Source organism: Callospermophilus lateralis, chromosome 2, assembly GCF_048772815.1.
Source record: "Callospermophilus lateralis isolate mCalLat2 chromosome 2, mCalLat2.hap1, whole genome shotgun sequence".
Classification (NCBI taxonomy): Eukaryota; Metazoa; Chordata; class Mammalia; order Rodentia; family Sciuridae; genus Callospermophilus; species Callospermophilus lateralis.
The window spans coordinates 63,330,832-63,350,661 of record NC_135306.1 but is presented as its reverse complement, the minus strand read 5'-3'; the positions used below and the strand labels follow the sequence as shown (position 1 = coordinate 63,350,661).

Sequence of the window (19,830 nt, the reverse complement as noted above, 5' to 3'; positions counted from 1 at the left end):
GCACATCAAATAACGCAATATATGGAAAGGACTGTATGCCATAATCAAGTGAAATTTATTCCAGGAATGTAAAATTGACTAAATGTCTGAAAGCAAATAAACATATGAACAAAATAAAGATTAAAAAGCTTGTGATAAAATTTAACATTCTTTTGTAATTAAAGAAAAAACTCTGGGCTGGGGACATAGCTCAGTTGATAGAGTGCTTACCTCGAATGCACAAGGCCCTGAGTTAATCCTTAGCACCACAAAGAAAAAAAAAAAAAAGACAATATATAAACTAGGAACAGAAGGAAGCTTCCTCAATCTGATATAGGGCATCTATAAAAAAATTGACATGTAACATCACTTTTATTGTCTTTATTCAATATTGTTCTGTAAACTCTAGTCAGGGGATTAGACAAGAAAATGAAATAAAATGCAGACAGACTATAAAGGAAGAAATAAAGTTATTTCCATTTGTAGACAATCTAATTTTGTGTGTATAAAATCATAATAAATAAATAAATAAACAAAAACTAGAATCAATAAATGAGTTTGGCACATTTGCAGAATATAATATCAGAGAATAAGTTAGCTAAATTTCTATACACTGAAATAAACAATCTGAAAATGGAAAAAAATTAAATTTAATTTACAACAGCATCAAAAAAGAATAAAATACTTAAAACTTAACAAAAGGAATGCAAGAATTGTACACTGAACATTATAAACATTGAAAATAAGCTTAAAATGACCTAAATAAATGGAAACACATCCCATGTTCATGATTGGAAGACTTAATATTGTTAAGAGGGTAATATTCCCCAAATTGATCTATAGATTCAATGAAATCCCTATTAATATCCCAGCTAGATTCTTCATAGAAAGTAACAAGTTGATTCTAAAATTCATATGAAAACTTAAGTGATCCCCCTGAAAAGAGTCTTGAAAAAAGAACTAAACTGGAGGCTGGAAAACTCACATTTTCTGATTTCAAAATTTCTCACAAAGCTACAGTAATCAAGATTGTGTGTTGGCATAACAATAGGCATATGAATCAATGGAATGGAATTGGGAGCCTAAAAATAAACCTTCACATTATAGGAACTTGGTTTTCAATAAGAGTGCCAAGAGACTTCAGTGACAGAAACAAAATCTTTACAGTCTTTTTATCAAATGATGCTAAGACAAATGGATAGTCACATGCAAAATAATGAAAATAGGCCCATAATTCACACCACTTACAAAAATCAACAGAAGACATATTACAGACCCAAATATAAGAGTCAAAATTATAAAACTTTTACATGTAAATCTTTGTGACCTTGTATTAAACAATAGTTTCTGAGATATGACACCAACAGTATAAGTAATATAAGAAGAACAAACTGGAATTCACTAATTTTAAAACTTTTGTGTTTCTAAGAATCCCAACAAGAAAATGAAAGCCAACCCAACGAACAGGAGAAAAATAACTGGAAATCATTTATCTTATAGGGACTTATATATGGAATACATAAGAAACACTTGTAACTCAATTTTTTTTTAAAGACAACCTACTTAAAAAGTAGGCAAAGGATCTGAATAGACAATTCTGCAAAGAACACTCAACATCATTAGCCATCATGGAAAAACAAATCAAAATAATGATGAGATACCACTTCATACCCACAAAGACTGCTACCAATCAAAATGACAAATAATAACAACTGCTGGCCAAGATGTAGAAAAGTGAAATCCTCAGACATTACTGAAGAGATGTAAAATGATTCAGCTGCTTTGGTAAATAGTGTGGGAGTTCCTTAAAAGTCTAACCAAATAGTTATTATATTACCTAGTGATCTCACTCCTGGATAGATGGATGCATAGATAAATGATAGATAGACAGATTAATAGATAGATAGATAGATAGAAAGAAAGAAAGAAAAGAAAACATAGGTCCACACAAAAACTTGTACATAAATATCCATAGCATCATTATTCATCATAGCCTAAAAGTGAAAACAACCCAATTGATAAGTAGAAAAACAAAGTGTGGTATAATTATACAATGGAATATTATTTGGCCATAAAAAGAAATGAGGTACTGGAACATGCTATAACACAAATGAACCTTCAAAATGTTATGCTAGGCAAAAGAAGTTAATCACAAAAGACCACATATTGTATAATCTTATTTATGTGAAATATCCAGAATAAGCAAATCTATAAAGACAGAAAGATCCATATTTGCATTTGGCTGGGAGGGTTAGCAGGGAATAGAGAGTGATTAATAATGGGTATAGGATTTCTCACTTAATATTGATAAACAACCAAACAGAATTTATCATCTTGAAAATTCCATCTATATTTAGAAAAAAGTTTGTAATGGGATCAAAAACATGATTCAAAATTTACTATAAGGTCTCTTGAATGTAAACATGATCAAACATGGAAATATCACAGTTTAGAAAAACAGCAAACAGCATACTATTATACCTGTGAATTACCAGAATAATCTTTTTTTTTCTTTAATGAGTACCTACTTTCTAAAAGTTCTGCTACAGCTCCAGGATCTATTGCATTTTCAAATACCTGCAGAGAAAAATATGGGAAAAACATTTTTAAGTTTTTTAATAGGTACTTACAGAAACTGTAGATTATTTTCTTCCTAATAATTAGGATGTTATTTGGTAAAATCCAGCCATATAATATTTTAGGACTCAACAGAAACACTTTTAACAAGTATGATTAAAAGATCAATATAGTACAAATTCATAAAAATAGAACATAGAACAAATTCATAGAAATTAACAGAACAATAGCATATGCAAGGAAATCTGAGTTGGCTAAATCTACCACATGCTTAAAATGTCATCAACTTGACCTAGTTCTATTTGTTGCTAAAAGCACATTTTACATTAACCTGAGTCTTGAGTACCTAGAAAAACATTCTGCTTACAATAGATCTCACTAAATGTTAACTGAATGATTTCTCTTCCCAAGCAATTAGTTCTGCCAAGAAGGAACATTAAAATAGAAATTCTGCCTACATATTAACACACACACACAAAGTTCACTACTAGGAGTTACGCTCTCACAGAATCCAGAGGTGGGGGAGAGAGAGCCTCTTAAATCTATCATGAAGCACATGTGCTCTGTTCAGTTATTGCCAAATCTGCATATTTTGTTTTTGACAGTAAAGGCCCTGGGATAGGACTAAAACAAAGGCCTCTCCCACTAAATTATGCAACCCAGTGGAAAACATTTTTTTTTTTTTTTCAGTAGACTTTGATTTCAGGCTTCAGAGTTCTCATTTAAACAATGGTAAACATGGTTAAAAATCTGTCTTGGATCCAAAGCCAGATCTGCTTTAAGAACAAAAATGGGAGACTGTATGATTTCCCTGTAATCCATTTTTGTCTTACTGAGTTGGATTTATTAAGCAAATGTAATTTTTTGCCTAAATTATTTCAATAACTGCATCTTTTACTATTGTTATGGTTTGAATTATGTCCCCCAAAATGTTGAAATCCCAACCCCAGTACCTCAGAATGTGACCTCATTTCCAATTAGGGTCATTAAGTAATTGTTAAGCTAGAATGAGGACATACTGGAATAGGTTGGATTCCTAATCCAATATGATTGGTGTCCTTATAAAAAGGGGATATTTGAGCACAGAAGGTATTAAAAAAAATTTATACAAAATAAATTCAAGAGTTTATTTGAGCAAAGAATGATTCATGAACCAGGCAGCACTCAATCAGAAAATTGCTACCAAGTGGGCAGAGAGCTTTTATAGGTGACATGGAAATAAAACAAGAAGATACATTTGATTGGTTGGAGTGGAAAGACCCTGGAGAGTGGTTAGTTGACAGTTTCTGATTAGGAAAGTCTCTAGTTAAGAGGACAGTTGACAGTTTATAATTGGTAAAGTCTCTAGTTTGATTTTACACTTTACATTGGGCTTCAGTTTACTTATGGAGGCACTTAAAGCACTGGATCTGCCCCAGCCTAATAGCTTCTCTGCCCTCAATTTTTTAAACAGCATGCACACAGAAAGAATAAATAGCCATATAAATATTAAAATTATGCTGACAAAAGCCAAGGAACTATCAAAAGCTAGGAGAGAGGTCAAGAATTGATCCTTCCCTAGTGCCTTCATAGGCAACATGACCCTGCCAACATTCTGATCTGACTGCTAGCCTCCAGAACTGTGAGACAATATGCTTCTATTGTTTAAGTCACTCAGTTTGTAGTATTTTTGTATACCAGCCCTGGGAAATGAATACTCCCTTATCTGAGGATTTTCTCAAGTGTGATCTTGAGTAAATGATCAACACAAACTGTTCAAACACAATAGTTCATAAATTTTTCATGAGGAATTTGTTTATTCAAATGCTTTAAAACATTCAATTCTGCATTACACAGAAGGTCCAAGGAAGAGAAAATGTCGCTACTTGCTGAAAGTATTTGAAGAAGGATAAGTGAACAGATAAAAGAAGAGCTGGAATTGACTAGGAGAAAACTACACTATGAACCCAAATAACTCATACAAAGAGGGTAATTAGTTTCATTTAGAAAAAAAAATGGTTCTGATATATTTGACTAGTAATATCAAATGTGCCACTTTTCAACAGAGCAGTAGTGACATTTAAAATGTGACTCTAAGACTCATTCCTTTCTTTTTTTAAACAAATCAAGGAGGTTGGACTAGACGACCCCCTGCTCAAAGTCATTTGCAGATTTATCATTCTAGGATTCCACAATTTTGTATCTTTGGGCTTCTTATAAAAAGATTTTTAAAGTCTTCTACAGATTAAATTGAAAACTGATAAAACTAATATGAAAATTCTTAGGAGGAAAAATGGCTGCATTTTCACTACTTTCAACATCTAAATGTGAGAAATAGATTCCTGTGGGTTCTGATTGTATGTTCTAAGATAACACTGATTTATTTCTCTTTTTATCCAGTCAGTTTAGCACATTTTTAATTTAAATTAATAGGCTGTGATTTACAAACATATTGCATGCAACCCTGGCCCTTCAGTGAATCAATCTTGATCTTCTCTCCCATCCTCAGGTCAAAACAGGTCACTTTCTGGGCACCATCTTTCAGAGCTATCCTACCAACCTTCCCTCTGCCCAAAAGATCTTAGTGACACTGTTTAGAGAAACATCATTAGCTTTATTGAGGTTAAAACTGATTCCATCTCCAAATGCAAAACAAAAAGTTCAGGGGATTGCCAGTAACTGCATAGTAATCAAATGAATATTCTTTTAAATACTGAGGTGGGAAGTGGGTGGGTAGTGTTTGGGCTATTTGTGTCATGACTGTATTCATTGCAACAGGAATCTAGCCTTATCACTATAGCTACATAAACCAGGTATGACTTAAATAAACCAGAAGAGCCTTTTTGTCTCCTTACAGGATTTTGGTTATAAGATTTAACTTGATTTGGTTATATTCTTTCATTATTTTTCCGGGTCTAAGAAAGTTTTTTTTTTCTTTTTTGCTAAGGTCTGCAATTTATTAAATGTAATGCAATTCTAACACCTCCAAGAACATTCAGAAATGATCTCTTTGCTCCAGTTAAAAAATGTCATGGGAGTTCCAAGAATAGAAACCATTGACCAGGGTATTTAGCACTAGATTGACAGAACTTGGCTGGGACTTGCAAAGCACAAGCAAATCTTTCAACTGTGATTTTACTTCAAGGCTGACTGTAGTTTTGCACTATACTTAAATGCCTTTGGGTTGTTTTTACAGAAAATTTACAAAATAATTTTTCAAGAACTATTAGATTATCTTCAGACAGTAAAATACAATGAGAAAGTCAAGATCACCTTTTTAAATCTCAGGATTTGCTGAATCACAATAGGGAACACAGAGGGAAAGCAGGCTGTCTCCACGTACTGATTCAGGAGGTAAACCCCGAGGTACACATCTTGTTTGTCTGGCAGGAACACTCCCGGGCAAGAAATCTTAGGGGGGGGGGGCGGGGGGAGAACAAGCAAAGTTTGTTTTATTTAACAGGGCTGCATTCCTCCTAGCCTTCCAGAGGCCCTGAAATGTCCCCCATCATCATATTCCCTCACGTGTACCTCCCAGCATCAACATCCTCCCCTGTTCTCTCCTATTTCATATTGGAAATTCCAATTCCCTCCCACGTCTCCGCCAGGTGTCACAATCGCGCTCTCGCCGGCTCCTCTCCCCGCCCCTTCAGGATGGCTGTACGGAAGCGGAAGAGGCTGCAGGGCCGGGAGGCCTCTCTCTAGTCCCGCCCGGTCCCGGGGTCCGGGCCGCCCGCCGCGATGGCGAGCCCCCGGAGGAGCGTCGAGGGACGGCCGCTGAGCGCCTCCGCTTCGAGCAACACCAGCAACCCTGGCAGCCCGGCCCATGGCGGCGGCAGCAGCGGCAGGTTCGAGTTCCAGTCCCTGCTCAGCAGCCGAGCCGCGGGCGTCGACCCCACCAGCGCCCGGCTGCGCGCGTCCGAGAGCCCGGTGCACCGGCGCGGCTCCTTTCCAGTGGCCGCTGCGGGCTCCTCGCAGGCGCCCCCTCCTTCACTCCCCGAGGAGGACCGCATGGACCTGAACCCGTCCTTCCTGGACATCGCCTTGCGCTCCCTGCTGGCCATCGACCTGTGGTTGTCCAAGAAGCTGGGGGTGTGTGCAGGGGAGAGCTCGTCTTGGGGTAGCGTGAGGCCCCTTATGAAGCTGCTGGAGATCTCGGGACACGGCATCACCTGGCTGCTGGGCACCCTGTACTGCCTATGCAGGAGCGACAGCTGGGCTGGGCGCGAGGTGCTGATGAACCTACTCTTCGCCCTGCTGTTGGACCTCCTGGTGGTGGCCCTGATCAAAGGGCTGGTCCGCAGGCGCCGACCGGCCCACAATCAGATGGACATGTTTGTCACTCTCTCGGTGGACAAGTACTCCTTCCCCTCGGGCCATGCCACAAGGGCCTCCCTGGTGTCCCGGTTCATCCTGAAGCACCTGGTACTGGCCATTCCACTGAGGGTGCTGGTGGTACTGTGGGCCTTCATCTTGGGTCTTTCCAGGGTCATGCTGGGGAGGCACAATGTCACCGATGTGGCTTTTGGCTTTTTTCTGGGCTATATGCAGTACAGCATCGTGGACTACTGCTGGCTTTCACCCCACAATGCTCCGGTCCTCTTTATACTGTGGAATCAACAGTGACACCATCTCATTGATTATGGCAACAGGAGAGCTGAAAGTTTCCACAATTTGATGATGCCAGCCTAAATCAGCCACCATCCCACTTGCCCCTCTTAGACATTTCAGGCTTCCTTAGGATTTCAGATATCCCACCATCTTGATGTGTTGCTAGGCCAGAGCACGTGCTAGCCCTTGGAAGACAGCCATAAAAAGGGAAGCAAAAAGAAAAAAAAAAATCTATTGTATATTTATTCAACTGTTTATATCTCCAGGACAATAGCAAAGAAACCAAGCTGGGGTGGTTATACTGTTGCTGGTTTTGACAGTAGGATTTGTGTTGTATAGTAATCCTGTAAGTTAACATCACTTGTAAATTGAATTTTTGAGAAACACCATCTTCATTCCATAAATATACGTTGCAGATATTTCATGTACTAACCCTAGTCCTTTTTCTGAGTTAGACTTTAAGCAGTACTAAACAACTATTTGTTGCCACCATCAGGGAGATTTCTTCTTAATCCTGATTTTCTTGGTAAGCCTTTTTACTTTATTATCTCTTCCATCTTTGTGGACTAGGCAGTGAGAAAGATTATAGTACTTTCTCTCCTTTCCCTACACCCTTTCAAAAGGTCTTTAAATATTATTTTCCAGTATTCTCTAATACTGTTTTTTACCACTCAGAGAACAAACCAAGAACTACTTGAAGAAACACTTAAAAGGTGGGCATGTCTAAGGTGCCCACAGAAAAGTAAGTATGAGACTCTGGTTTCATGTCTAATTCTATTGACAACCAATAGCTGGCGCAACAGAGGACAGAGAAGCTAAGCTGCTGGGGAAAGTCAAAAGAACTGAGAATTTAGGTTATTATGTCAATGACCAGCATGGCAGGAGATGAGACTCTGCTGCCCATCATCTCTACTGAATAAAAAAATAACATTCCTCTATCCATAAATTTTAAAAAAAGGAAAATAATGTGATTCTTTTCAATGTATGTGCAAAAGCTTTTTCATATATACCATGAGGATGACCCTGTATATTCTATAGTTTTATAAATGGAATTCAGTTTTCCTGTATAAAGCATAGTTTATGTAACAGTATTTAACTTGAAATTCACCAGGGGAGCTTGCTGCTATATCAGACACTAGGTAAAACTCCTAAATTTCTGTTTACATTGACCTTTACATTTAAAGCTGTTCATCCATGTTGCCTCAAATCATAAGACCAAAGACTACCAAATGCGTGGTAGGCTTTACTCATTTGACCTAAAAAGAGGTATGTGCTTTAAATGTTGCTCTACCTGAAAAGAAAGCCTACTTTTGGAACTAATGTCTTCAGAAAATAACGAACAATTATTTTGGCATTTATAAATAGAAGGACTATGGACTTTAAGAGATGCAGACAGGAACCTGGAGAATGACTGTGATAGATAAGTAGGTTCTGGTTGGGGAGAAGCATGAACTTTCTGAGAGTGAGAGGCACACTTAAAAGAGGAACGGCTACTCCTAAATAAAATAATACACATTTCCACAATATCCTGAACACGGACTACCTCTTCACTTGCTGAATCAGCCAACAGTGAATCTCTAAGTGGTTTTGGGTTTGTTGTTCAATCTTAGACCCTTCATAGTAACTGCAGCAATATTCAGTCCAGATATTTGAAAGCAATTGTATTTCTTCTTGCAGTGTCCACAAGTCTGAATATTGGGGGCTTAACTTCCAGTTTGTAGTTATACTTATGGAATTCCCTGTTTTAGCTGTTGGGATCTGATCAATTCAACTGATTTTCTGGAACATCCTAAGTACTGTAGAATAGAAAACTGATTTCATTGTTAATTATACACTGAGGAATGCCTTTTAAAAATCAAAATAAAATTAACCAATAATTTTGTTAGATGAAAACTTAATTTTTGCCTGTATGTAAGAAATATCACTTGGCTTCTCTCCAGAGATTCTTCACCTTCTGCAGTTTTGAGAGCTTGCAATTAATAAAGCACAATTGATATGGTCTGGCCTTATTTTCTGTCAGCAAAATGGAACAAAACCAGGAAAATTGTATTATCTTTGTTTCACAGCTACATGTCTGATGAAACTTTAGCATTTGCCAATTGTATGGAAGCTAGCCAGAATCCACAGCAGTGTCCTTTTAGTCTTATAATCTAATGGTAACCAGGAGAGAAGTCCCTAGCACCTTGGAGACAAAGCTGAATATTAGTCTGTCACTAACTACAGAATGATGGGAAAATGGAAGCAGAAGAAGAATGACTCTCTCCCAAATAAGAACAATGAAGCCCCCTGCCCCAATACCTCATTTAGGAAGGATGTGGTGGATAATTACCGATCATTTGTTGACTGATTTCCTTTTTGAATTAGCAAGCCAAAGTCATAATAATATTTGGTTGGCTCATAAATGTGACATTATCAGGAAGTAATGGGGCTTTTTAAAAAATAAATTATTCCATGGTTATTAAAAGGAGAATTTAAAATTCTTTCACAAATCTTTATTCTGAAAAAAAGAAAAAATCCTACTTGGACTTAAGGTAGTGTTGTTTTAAAACAACAAATTCAGAATGAAGCTAAGAAACATGTTGCTTTGGGGGAAAAAAATAGGAACAGGTTGATCTGAATTAAAGGTTAGGAAGTCCAGGAATACAAACGTATATAAAAATCTTAGGACAAAAAGGTACGATCTGTCCCCAAAGAAAATAATGTATGTGTGTCAAGTGGGAGAAGAGCGGTGAAAACTATGGGGCGGCGGGTGGGGAGACCATTTAAGAGTCTGACTTGGAGTTAAGGAACAGAGGTTTGCTAATCTCTTACCGCCCGGATCTGCAGCTCCACCACCGCCTCCAGAGGCATCGTTCCCTGCGCGGGCGAAAGGACTGGAATGACAAGATCCTTTGTGCTGGGTCTTGGACCAACTTTCCTTAGTTTAGCTCAACCCCTGGGGAAGTGTTCCCAGAAACTTCCCCAGCCCCCCACCCCCTCGATCCCCCATCAGACCCTCCCAGCCCGGGTCCCTCCCACCGGGACCGGTCTCTCACAACCGGCGCCAGAGCGTAGGCTTCCAGAAGGCGGAAGCGTCGCGTTGCCATGGACACTCAAACGCGCAACATTCGACCCTAGAACGCAAGCGAGGCCCCGTACACCTCCTGGAACGCGCGTGTGGGGCGCGGCTTCCTGGGCAGCAACCGTCTGCAGTGACTTACTGGGTGTTGTCGAGGGAGCAGGATCCTGGTCAGGTGTTTGGAGCACTAATTTCTTTCCATCAACTCTGTGTGGCCCCAATCACTATGTTTAAATGTTTACAATTTCCTTTTTAACAGTGGAATGAAATCATTGCTCCGATATAATTTAATTACTACACATTTTAGTAGTTACTACGCCCCAGGTCCTGGAATTTCTGTTAACAATTTTCCAATTTAATATAATTGACTGTCCCAGAAGGTACGCGTTTGCTCTTTAAGAAGCTTACAAGAAATCAGTGACCTCTCCAATAAGAGTTGAGTGGAGAAAGGCTGACTGATAGCACTCCATCCCTCATAGTGATATATGCCAAGCAGTGCCTCCTCTCCCTCACGGTGTTCTGTCCAGTGGCAGAGCTGGATGAATGAAATGTATCTTTCCCGCAGTGCCTTCAGTTCTGTTTATGTCTCCATTCACAGAGGGGTTTTAGGTTAGACCGCAGAAACAATGACATCATCACGTTAGCTTGCTTAGTTTGCTTCTATTACCAGCATCCCAAGGAGCAACTGTCCTGGTGAACACGCAAAAAAGTAGCTTTCTCAAATAACACTCACCCTAGTTCCCGGTGTGCATAAGAGAAAGCCAGTGTCCTTCAAGATAAAATGTGTCTGGATTTTCCAGACCAAGATTTCTCTCATTATTCCCTTAACTTGGCTAGATTTGGGGGAACAAAAAAGGGAATACAGGGACATGGTGTGTTGTTTGTTCCAGTCCCCATTTGCTTTAGTGGCAACAGAGCCACGGTCACATTGTAAAAACCTGTCAGAGATGACAGGCAAAGTAAGAGGTCTGAATTGGTAAAGGAAATCATGTTTTTCCCCCTATTCATTGTATTTGATAAACAAAAATGAAGGAAGAGAGGTAGGATCAGCCACTTCTAGCCAATCCAAAAAATCTGGGAGGAACAATGCTATCTCTGAAAACAGCAACAAAAACATTTATGTTATCATTTATCATTAATATTTTGCATTGGAAATTTATGCAATTGGAAATGGTACAAAAAGACGTCCCTAGAGCATAATTGGGTCTTCATTTTGGTCACTGACATTTCTTTCCCTGGAAGGGAAAAATACAGTGTGATGATGATGTACTGTTTACTCTTCTGATTCCTAGCATATTGTGCTCAGCTCCCCTCCCTCCCCCATACCAAGAGATACACAGGTGGATGCCTGGTTTCCTATAATCCAGAGATCTGATTTGTTACCTTACAACAGCTAACTGGAACGAGCCCTATGATGAAGTCATCAACACCAATACTAACATATCAAGGAGAGTGACAATAAAAACAGATTTATGAATAAGTAACTAGTGTAAGGCAAGGGAAAATCAACATTTATTGAGGATCTACAAAGAGCTAATTACTCCCACAATAACTCTGAGGGAGATGTTATTCCCTATTTACAGATGCAGAATCTAAAGCCAAATAAATTGCCTTTTGCCCAAGGCTACACAACTAATAAAGAGAAGTTATATTTAATCAAGGTGTGCCCTACCACATCACTGCCCCTAAAACAAGAACATCCTATTGATCCTTACAGACACACTGTCCACCCTCCCATCATATGCTATTTTTAATCTTTAACTTTTCAACAATTGGACTCTCCTTGCTTGGTTTCATGGCCCAGCCCTGTTATGGTTTCCCTCCATCTCTCTGAACATTCTTCTTGTCTCTGTATCCTATTCTACCTAGCCAAACAGTTTTTCTTGGTCCTTTGTTTTCCTCACTCTGTATCCTTTATCTAGGGATGTCAGCCAATGTAGGTATTAATTAACATGTACAGATTTACAGATCCCACACAACTTTCAATCTTCAGCTTTCTCTGATAGGGTGGAATCTTACTATTTTAGATGATTATATTCATCTATAATCCCTTTGGACCAATCCCCACAATAGTAGTTTCACATTTGTTCCTGTGATTGCTGATTACTGTTTATCTCCATAATCTGTTAACTCTACATGGCTAAGTGTTTGAACCCTGATTAACTTTCATTGCAGATGCTCAATAAATATCTTGGAATAGATATTAAGTGTAGAGATGATCTACAGTCTGTAAGGGTTAATTGTGTGAATAAGGGGCAGTCTCACCACATGAGGGCAAGCTAAATATACCCAATGAGAAGGGATCAGGCACAGCTGTTTTTGCTAATTTGCTGTGGGGATATTCAGTGAATCAATACAGAATATATTTAATTTATATTTTCTTGTAAAGTGTTTCTTGTAGAGTGTTTCTGCAGTGCACCTTGATCAGCAGTGACATCAGCATTGCAGAAAGGCACATCAGTACATCCTGCTTATTTCCTGGCCCCAGATGAGAAAATTAAACCTTTCTTCAAATGAGAATTTGCCAAAGTGCAAAGAACAAGAATGTGACAATCATGACTGAGATTTTCCTTTTAAACAAAAAGCTAATTATAAGACACAAAATTATAAACATTTCTTTTCAAATAATTGTATTCATATGAAGGGAAGAAACTATTTTTTTAAGGCACTAATGGACAGGGTATGGAGAAACATTGCTGGTTGGAATGTAAATACATATATTTGTTTTCTCTGGCTACTATATCAAATTACCACAGACTTTGGGGCTTAAAATAAGACAAATTTATTATCTTCCAATTTTGTGGACCCCACTGAGCTAAAATTGAGGTACCAGCAGGGTTACATTCCTTGCCTTTTCTGCATCCTTGCATTTTCACTTTTAATTAAAAGCTGCCTGAATTCCTTGGCTCCAAGCTCCCTTCCTCCATCTTTAGAGCCAGCAACATCAAGCCAAGTCTTTCTCTTGCTGCCATATCTCTCTGGTTCTCTACTCCATTTTTGAGGATCTTTATGATTACATTGGGACCAGTCAGACAAAAAGGTCCCTATATTGAGGTCAGCTGATTAGCACCTTTATTCCTTCTGAAACTTTAATTTCCCCTTTATTGAGTAAGATTATAGGAAATAATATAGGAAATGTCTTTGTGAGCCGTTATTCTGTCTACCACATATAACTTCTTAGGAGAACAATTTGATAATGTCTACCAAAAAATTTAATTTGGCTGAGTGATTCCACTGCTAGAAATTTATCCCATGGGAATGTTTTCACAAAACACTGACATATGCTGTACCACTATTCACAGTTAAAAAATACTAGAAAGAATAAATGTTCAATAAGCAGTGTCTGATAGAATCAATTATGAATGAGCCACATGTGGAAATATTACACAGCATGGCAAAAGAATGGGGCAGAGCTATAAGACCTAACAATAATAATCTCTAAAATATAGAACTAAGAAAAAGAGCATGGCACAAAAATGTGAATGATATGCTGCCTTTTGGGAAGGCAGAATATTATGTGTTCCTACATGCTTAAATATTCCTGAAAAAATACAACAGAAACTGCTAGTAATATTTGCCTCTGGGAAGGGAATCTGGGGTACAGAAGTAAAGAGGAATCTTTACCTAAACAAACAGGAAACATAAAACAATAGAAAGGATGAATCTGGGAATATAGGAAGGAGCAAGAACTGACTTCTTCAGATTTTGGGGCCATATTTTATGTACTGCATGCTACAAAAGTATCCATGCAAAGTATGTCTGCCACTTCCACTTCCACTTCCAGGGCAGAGGATTTTTTGTTTGTTTGGTTTTGTGTTTTTTGTTTGTTTGTTTTTTAATTCTGTAATCCTATCCCAGAGGCCCTAACATTCCTGAAAGGATAAGCAAACTTTCTTGCATGTGCAAATGTGTATTGTTCTGGGAAGAGAGCCTGTAGGTTTCTTCAGCATCTAAAAGGGTAGTCACATCAGGTTTTAGAGCTACTTCTCAGTGCATACTGAGCCCTCCAACCTGCTATCAGTTCCCCATCAATCACAAGAAAAGGGCCACCTGGGTTATCTGATGAGGCAAAGACAAGGAAAGAGGGCCTTCTCTCTCCATCATAGTCATACCTCCTTATAGTTGTCTCCAAAGGCAGCTACATTCCATAATAAATGATTTTTTTTAAAAGACCATCAATTCCTGTCTTAAGCCATTTATTTATATCTGAACTCAGTGGAGAACACTTGAGTTAGGTCCTAAAATCTTTGGAGCCAATGAATTACTCATTAGTATGTGTAAAAAACACTAACAGATTAGATTTCCAAAGTGAGTTGTTATTCATCAGCATTTGTGAAAAATGCCTGCAGAAAATAAAAAAAGGAAGAAAGAAAGTCCCAAGTATATAGAACAATTGATTGCTTCAGGAGTAATGCATTTCCAGAACACTGATTTTGTTTTGTTCTGTTTTTAGGCACAGTGTCCAGACCCAAGAAATAAGTGTATTTTATATTATCCTTCGAAGACTTTCTTTAAAATATTCTTTCACAGTTTAGCTTTCTCACAGTCTGATATAAGAGAACATTTTGTCTTTTTGACTTTCACCGTGAATATATATGAGTTCAATGAATTGCACTGGGTTCTTTCCTTGGTTCCCACAAACTGCATAAAGATGTAATTAATGTTTCTTTTTTTTAAAGATTATTGTTAAGCCAGGTGCAGTGGTGCACCTCTGTAATCCCAGTGGCTTGGGAAGCTGAAGCAGGAGGATGAAGAGTTCAAAGCCTGCCTCAGCAAAATCGATGTGCTAAACTCAGTGAGAACCTGTCTCTAAATAAAATACAAAATAGGGCTGGGGGTGTGGCTCAGTGGTTGAGTGCCCCTGAGTTCAATCTCCAGTCCCCTCCCCCCGCCCACACACAAAGGTTACTGTTAAAATTATACCCTTTGGGAAAACTTTCCATGAGCAGGATCAGTCCTAATATCACTGTACATCATTATTGGTAACATCAAGTATCTCCCTGCATGATTCATAGGAAGCACCTATGAAGCACTTTCGCTAAGTTCAAGTTGAATCTAATCAAGCTACTAGAGTTGCATTATTCAATATGCTAGCCATGTATAATTATTTCAATGAACCAAAACTAAATAAATTTACAGCTCAGTTCCTCATTTGCACTAGTCATATTCAAAGTGCTCAATAGCCATATATGGCTAGTGACTATGTACTAGTGAATGCAAGTAGAATATTTTCACCATCACAGAATATTCTAGTGGGCAGCACTACTCTAAAGCTAACTTTACTTGAAGCGAATGGGGGAGGAGAACATGTTAATAATAGTAATATCTAGAATGTGGGACACTGTATAGGACAACTGCCTCAGTCTGCAACAAGTCAATGGTATTAAAAGTGAAAAGGAGAAGGAAAAGAAGTGAAAGGAGAAGAAGGAAGGAAAAGCAAGAAGTACTAGTAGTGAGGAGAACTTCTCTAGATAGAAGATAGTTGAGACCTAATAACCAATTGTAATATATGGGCTTTAATGGAAAGCTAATTTGAATAAACTAATTTATGGAAACTATCAGGAAAATTTGATTATGGTTTAAATATTAAATACCAAAAAATTAATTTTTATAGGTATGATAAAACCTTTGTGTTTATATAAGACAAATATTAACATTGTTTAGAGATGCATATTAAATTATGTAGTGATAAAATGATATAATGCTAAGGTTTTGTTTTCAAGGATTCAGTAAATGCATTAAAGGAATAGATACAACAAATGTAGAAAAATCTTGATAATTATTGAATCTGGGTGATGGATATATAAAGTTTCTGTACTTCTATCATAATATGTGTTTAAAAATATTCACAACTGGGGGTTGTGACACTCACCTGTATGTAATCTCAGCTACTTGGGAGGCTGAGGTTGGAGGATTGCAAGTTCAGTGCCAGTGTGGGGCAACTTAGCAAGATCTTGTCTGAAAATAAACTGGGGTTGTAGTTCAGTGGTAGAGTAGTTGACTAGAATGGATGAAGTACTAGGTTTGAGCCCCAGAACCAGCAAAAAAAAATTCATAATCACAATTTTTAAAAATCAATATAGTTAAATTAAAAAATATCATAGCCTTTTGTGGAACTTCTGTCCTAAAATAGTCCATCAAAAGGATTCTTGGTGGCATTACATGCAGTTCTCTTTGATAGAAGTCTCACATATGTATACAAAAAAACATGATGGATCTCTTCACCTCTAATATAGGTAAGTTAAGCAAATTATTGTGGTGTGTAACATTTTAAAGTAATTGAGAGGGAAATTCATTTAAAGGGGGAAAGAAGCACTGTGTTGTAAGAACAGTGGTCTCCTAATCCAAAACAGGAGCTGGAAGTTTGTTTCTTTAAGTGTACCCACTTCTCCAGAATTTCTTCCAGTACTAGGAGTGTTTTCAAGAGAAAGAATCAAATTACAACTGAATGGCTTTTAACAATCCTGAAGTCATTTGGGATCTGGGCCCGCACATGACAGCTATTTCATAAAACTTATAAGAGTTCAGGAGTCAGACTATGTTACTTTTTGCCTTGTGTTTAATACACTAGCATTTGTAGGCTTAATATTTAAATAATTATGACTTCTCTTGGACATTTTGTACTATATAGTTCTTCTATTTAAACTTAATTTATATTCAGAAAGAAACTAATTTGCTCCTTAAGTTTCAGCTGGCTAGCACTATATCTTTGGGAGTAGTAAGCAAATTATGACACAAGCAATTTCTCAGAAACTTTATTTTGCAAACATTAAAAAAGCAGAAAAGAGTATAATTAAGTTCTAAAACTTGTTAAAAAAAAAAAAAGAAAGAAAGAAAAAGACGGAGGAGGCCTAGGGTTTGGGGTTGTTGCTCAGAGGTAGAACACTTGCCTAGCATGCAGAAGGCCCTGGGTTTAACTCCCAGTACCATATAAACAAAGAAAACTTGTAAAATTTTAAAAAGTGTGTCTACTGTTTTGGGACATAAGATGCATGCTTTGAAGCCAGCAATGGCTCAAGATGAGGTTACTTCTTATGTGATTATATGTATTTGTCTCCTACCAAAAATATACCTCTTTGTGTTCTTTTTTGGTTCTCTTCTGTCTTTATTTAATCTTGCATTTTTTATTTTTATATTCATATCCATCTATTTACTCCTATTTCCATCCATTTATTCACGGCATATTCATTGAACACCTACTATGTACCAGGCACTGTTCTGAACAATTTAGGTACAAAGGTGAATAAGAAGCAAACTATGCTCATGAGCTTACATTCTACTGCAGGAAGAAACTTAATAATTAACAAGTGAGAATAAATAGAAAAAGTATTATGAAGGGCAAGAAGGAAATATCCAAAGTGATGAGATAGAAGGTTACAGGTTAGAGAGCAAATGAGAATCTGGCTTAGATTTTGTGGCTAGCTTGGCTCCTCAAGGGTATGACATTTGACCTAAGACCTTAAAAGAGAAGCGTGACCACTAGCCAAGACTTTCAAATGAAAAGATATGCAGGTGAAAGGAATATCAAATGCAAGGGCCAGGAGTCAGGAAAGAAATTGGTATATTTCAGGAACCAAAAGGAGGCCAAAGATCATACAAAGAGAACCCTGGGGAGGGGAAAACTGTGAAGGGGAAGCTGGCAGGAACTGACCCTCACTCAAATTACACTACCACTAGCTTGCACAGGAACTTAGTTGTGGCACACAGTGCCTACCTCATACTTGTAATATCTTCTTCCTTGCTAAAAGAAACCCAGTTTTGTTTGGGTGGCAATGCATTCAACTCCAGGGAATGAATTATTATTCGTAAGTTCTAGCCAATGAGATCTAAGACAAGACAAGAAGAAGAGGTTTGGGGAAAGGAGTAGGATCACATAGATATGACTTAAAATGTGATTGAAATATTCAAATAAAAATATGAAATAAGTAAGTAGAGGAGTTTGAGGGACTGGGGTAAAGTCTGGGCTTGATTTTAGTTTGGTGGCTGTGAATACAAGGGTTTTTTTTTGTTGTTGTTGTTTTTTAATTTAAGGTTACAGTGATAGATAAAATCTCTACTAGTCAAAATCTGAGGGATTCCAAAATTAGAGATCAGATAGAGGAAGGAGATTGAGAAGAATTTCAGAGGTAGAAGAAAAACCATTGCCAATAATAACCCTAACAACAACTTGGCATTTATTTAGAATTTAGGATTTATATAGAGCTTACTTTTTGCCAGGAACTGCTCAAAGCACTTTGTGGCTTCAAAAAAAGCAAAGAGAAAAAAGTGTTATCTTTTCTGTTTCTCATTTTCTCCTTTGGCTTTCACTCCTACACTCAAAAGGCTTAGGTGCAGTGTTTCTCCACTTTTACTCATTCATTGAAAATATCCAATTGACACAATACGGGAAAGCTAACTAGAAAATAAAAACCCTCAGAAACTTTCCTCCCCAGCCTTACCCACCAGAGATAATCAAGTTTCTTGTATACCTTCCAGAAATTTTACACACACACACACACACACACACACACACACAGAGACTTGTTATTGTTTATTTGTATGTTTTTGGTATTTTGGATTCCACTTAGGGGCGCTCTACCACTGAGCTACATCCCCAGTTCTCTCACTAAGTTGCTGAGGCAGGCCTCCAACTTGTGTTCCTAATGCCTCAGGCTCTGGCATTGCTAGAATTAAAGGGATCGGCCACCCCATTCAACTGGTGACTCGTTTGGAAACAAATAAGATCTGTACGGATTCATACATATATATCTAATTCTACAACTTTTTGCTATTTAACTCAATTCACTTTTGAGATATTTCTAAATCAGCACATTTGTTCTTTATAAGACTAGTATCCCATTGTAGCAATATGACATAATTTAGGTCCTCTATTGATAAACAATTCTTTTTGGCTTTTTCTTTCCACTGAAAAACATCTTTGTATATGAATCACTGAATATTGGTGCAAAATTCTTGGATAATTTCCTGGGATTGAAATTACTGAATTGAAGCACTTAAGTCTTTCATGTAATTAATTTACTCCTCCCAAAAGGTTGTACAACTGACATTCTCTCCGACAGCATTCCTTGTATTTTGGTCAACATTATTTATCAACTTCAAAAATGTGCTAATCTAATCGACTGAAAGAAAGAGTGGCGTTTTGCTGTTCTTATTTGAGACTCTATGAGTAGGGCAGCAAGGTTTGATTATTAAACATGCAGATTTTGAAATTATACTTGCTTGGCTGGATTCTAGCCCTTCCTCTTAAATTAAATGTGTGACCTCGGGCATGTTCAGTCTGTTTCTCCTCAAAAACAGGCGGCGGCGGAGAGCGGGGTGCCTGATAGTACGAACACAAATCTTTAGAATTAAATGAGACACGGATCACACGTTCAGTAGGTGCGGTACTAGTCTTAATTTTTTGGAGCCGTGTTCACTCCAGTGTTTTATCTAGGGCGTCCCTGTCCTCCCAAATTTTGCAGAACTCTCTTGTTGCGGGTAATTCGAAATGAGAGGTAAATTGGCTCTGCTTTTAAAAAATTAGCCCCCTCCATTTCCGCCTTAGACCTGCTGGTTTATATATCAGTTGTACAAAAACAAGTTGCAGCTTTAAAAACACGCAAAGTGGACTCCGTCCAAGTAACTCC

The 19,830-nt window shown here is 37.7% G+C and overlaps 2 protein-coding genes across 4 annotated transcripts in view; one reads left to right on the top strand and one right to left on the bottom strand.

The window, feature by feature from the left end:
* Spata6l (spermatogenesis associated 6 like) overlaps positions 1-18,437 on the bottom strand; it is a 52,514-nt gene extending 34,077 nt beyond the window's left edge. The window contains exons 1-2 of one of the 3 annotated variants that reach the window (XM_076846012.1): positions 18,412-18,437; positions 2,508-2,556 (exon numbers count right to left, since the gene is read on the bottom strand). Coding sequence is in view for 2 of the 3 variants with exons in the window: in XM_076846010.1 (XP_076702125.1) it covers position 2,508 (1 nt within the window). In the remaining variant the exon portion in view is untranslated. Of the gene's footprint in view, positions 1-2,507; positions 2,557-3,062; positions 3,121-5,808; positions 5,837-18,411 lie in introns of those variants that run through there. The other 2 variants (XM_076846010.1, XM_076846011.1) reach the window with 2 other exon arrangements.
* On the top strand, positions 6,191-9,145 carry Plpp6 (phospholipid phosphatase 6). The gene has a single exon (XM_076846013.1). It carries the CDS (start codon positions 6,277-6,279, stop codon positions 7,159-7,161), a length of 885 nt encoding a protein of 294 aa, XP_076702128.1. The 5' UTR covers positions 6,191-6,276; the 3' UTR covers positions 7,162-9,145.
* Positions 18,438-19,830: the final 1,393 nt, after the last annotated feature.

Bases quoted from the DNA above. Each gene is read 5' to 3' on its own strand.
- Plpp6 (XM_076846013.1), top strand. From the start codon at position 6,277: ATGGCGAGCCCCCGGAGGAGCGTCGAGGGACGGCCGCTGAGCGCCTCC.